Here is a 3,345-nt window from a genome sequence, read left to right as displayed (position 1 = left end):
ATGGGGACAGAGACACACCTGAGACACATAGGGACAGAGAGACACATGAGACACATAGGGACAGAGACACGCCTGAGACACATAGAGACAGAGACACACACCTGAGACACGTAGGGACAGAGACACACACATGAGACACATAGGGACAGACACATGAGACACATAGGGACAGAGAGACACATGAGACACATAGGGACAGAGAGACACATGAGACACATAGGGACAGAGAGACACATGAGACACAGGGACAGAGAGACACACCTGAGACACCTGGGACAGAGAGACACACCTGAGACACAAAGGGACAGAGACACACACCTGAGACACATAGGGACAGAGACACACACCTGAGACACATAGGGACAGAGACACATGAGACACATAGGGACAGAGAGACACCTGGTACAGAGAGACACATGAGACACATAGGGACAGACGCATAGGGACAGAGAGACACCTGGGACACATAGGGACAGAGAGACACATGAGACACAAAGGGACAGACACACACCTGAGACACATGGGGACAGAGAGACACATGGGGACAGAGAGACACATGAGACACATAGGGACAGAGAGACACATGAGACACAAAGGGATAGAGAGACACACCTGAGACACAGAGACACACACCTGGGACACAAAGGGACAGAGAGACACAGGGACAGAGACACACACCTGAGACACATAGGGACAGAGACACATACCTGAGACACAAAGGGACAGAGACACACACCTGGGACACAAAGGGACAGAGACACACACCTGGGACACAAAGGGACAGAGACACACACCTGGGACACAAAGGGACAGAGAGACACACACCTGAGACACATGGGGACAGAGACACTAAGAGGCACTTTCATGCTGTTTGGAGCAGACTGACAGACAGAACCTTCCTCCTCCAGGTTCCACTCCTTCCTGCTGTTCCTGGGTCAGCCGTCCTCCTCGGTGAGGGACATCAGAGTGACCAGTTTCTGTCGGATCATCAGTGAGTTCTCTCTGGAGTACCGGACCACCAGAGAACGGGTCCTGACCCTCAAACAGAAACGAGCCGCTCACAGAGAGAGGACCAAGACCAGGGGCAAGATGATCACCGAGGTAATGAGGACGCAGCAGAGGCCGGACCACGTGAGCCTGGTCCTGTCTCTATTGTGACGTTAAAAACATGTATTAATCATTAGTAATCCCTTTATTGCTCCTCCTCTTCCTTCTCCTCATCTTCCTCCTCTTCCTCCTCCTCTTCCTCTCAGACTGAGAAGTTTTCAGGGGCGGTGCCTCAGGAGGATGGCCCCTCCTCCGTCTCCCCAGAGGCGGAGCCTGGTCAGGAGGAGCATGAGAACATGAAGAACCTGCTGATCAGCACCGACCGTCTGACTGTGGACCAGAGAGGCCTGAGACGCTCCAGAGCCGTCCGCAGTAAGTCTAGTTCCTCCTCCAGGACTCTGGACCAGGACCTCAGCACTGTCCTCCTGGTCCTCCTCATGTCCTCTTCATGGTTCTGTGGGATGTGGTTCAGATTCTGATTCTGTCTCTGGTCCTGGTCCTCAGGTCTCGGCAGTGTGAGTCCGTCCCTGATGTTCGTAGCCAGAGAAGACGGGACCGTCTCCCAGGATGACGCCACGGATGAGATAATGGACCAACTGGTCAAGTCCGTGACCCAGAACCCCTCAGACAGACTGTCCAGTCCCAAGACCCGCAAGCGGTCCCGCATGAACAGGAAGTCATGTGAGTATGCGTCCCGATGTGGATCTGATTCGGAATCAGACTCTGAGTCTGAATGTTAAGAAAGTGTTCGATACAAAAGACAAGAAAAGAGTCTTTTTGGGCTCTTTTTTTTTTTTTAAGAAGACCTGGACTTGAGATGCCCCCCCCCCTTGCAGGGCTGATCCAGAACGAGTCTCTGTCCCTCAGCCGGTTTAGTCTCTGTGTTCATAACAGACTCGTATCTCTGTTTTTACTTCCTCAATAAATCCTCTGTGAACAGATACACATCAGTCTGAACCCAGACCTGGTCCAGATAGATCCTATAGAGACCTGGAGTAAAGGATCATGTATTCTAAATATAAACATGATATTTAATAATAATAATAATAATAATAATAATAATACGCGTGTGTGTTTCAGTGAGGAGGACTCTGAAGAGCGGGCTCAGTGTGGACGTGGTTCAAGCTCTGGGACTCAACAGCAAGACGGCAGACCGGGTCTGATCCCAGACCAGCTGAGAGACACGAGGACAGGTCTCCTTCAGGAGGACGATCAGTGTTTAACTTTAGTGACGTCATGAGTTTATTAACATTAATGTCGACATGTTTCAGACAAACTAAAGAGACATTCAGCTCTGAGACGACACAAACGACCAAACAACACAAACAAACAAACAAACAACACAAACAAACGACACAAACAAACAACACAAACAAACGGCACAAACAAACGGCACAAACAACACAAACAAACAACACAAAAAACGACACAAACAAACGGCACAAACAACACAAACAAACAACACAAAAAACGACACAAACAACACAAACAAACAACACAAAAAACGACACAAACAAACGGCACAAACAAACGGCACAAACAAACAAACGACACAAACAAACAAACGACACAAACAAACAAATGACACAAACAAACAAACGACACAAACAAACAAACGGCACAAACAAACAAACGGCACAAACAAACAAACGGCACAAACAAACAAACGACACAAACAAACAAATGACACAAACAAACAAACGACACAAACAGGTCCATTTAGTTCCTCTTCTTTTGATCAAACCACATGATCTTCTTCTGCCGTTTTAAATGTGTTCAAACTCTTCTCACCTGATGCTCACAGTGAGGACACACACACACAGACAGAGGCACGGGCACACACACTCTCACACACGGGCTCTCACACACACACACACTCTCTCGCTCTCGCTCTCACACACTCTCATACAGGCACACACACGGGCACGGACACACACACTCACGCACGGGCACACACGCACACATGTGTTGTTGTTGTTTCCTCTTCTGCTGTCTTCAGGTGTTAAGTTAACGAGATGAACATTTTACTTTATAGATTGTTTTATTAATAAAGTTTTGAATAAACAACGACTTCAGAATTCAATCAATCTTTATTAGTCTGAAAAAGATGTTTCAAAGTAAAAGATGTTTTGAATAAAACTTCTGAAACTATGAACAAGACATGAAACATACGATCAGATGGGAAATATGTAATATAAATAAAACTACATTTCTTTGACACTTTATTTTCAGATTTTTGATTTTAATATATTTATTAAAAAAACATTTTAATTTTAAAAGTTCTAAGTTTTGTTTTAG

General features: G+C 46.5%; 1 protein-coding gene across 1 annotated transcript in view; it reads left to right on the top strand.

The window, feature by feature from the left end:
• Positions 1–3,112, top strand: part of fhod1 (formin homology 2 domain containing 1) — a 49,904-nt gene extending 46,792 nt beyond the window's left edge. The window contains exons 25-28 of the mRNA XM_079288265.1: positions 909–1,101; positions 1,254–1,419; positions 1,552–1,728; positions 2,128–3,112. Of these exons, the coding sequence (XP_079144391.1) occupies positions 909–1,101; positions 1,254–1,419; positions 1,552–1,728; positions 2,128–2,210 (619 nt within the window). The 3' untranslated portion in view covers positions 2,211–3,112. The remainder of the gene's footprint in view (positions 1–908; positions 1,102–1,253; positions 1,420–1,551; positions 1,729–2,127) is intronic.
• Positions 3,113–3,345: the final 233 nt, after the last annotated feature.

This window comes from Melanostigma gelatinosum, assembly GCF_949748355.1.
Source record: "Melanostigma gelatinosum genome assembly, chromosome: 2".
Lineage (NCBI taxonomy): Eukaryota > Metazoa > Chordata > Actinopteri > Perciformes > Zoarcidae > Melanostigma > Melanostigma gelatinosum.
Note: the sequence above shows the minus strand (reverse complement) of the source record. Positions and strands in the feature narration are given on the sequence as shown.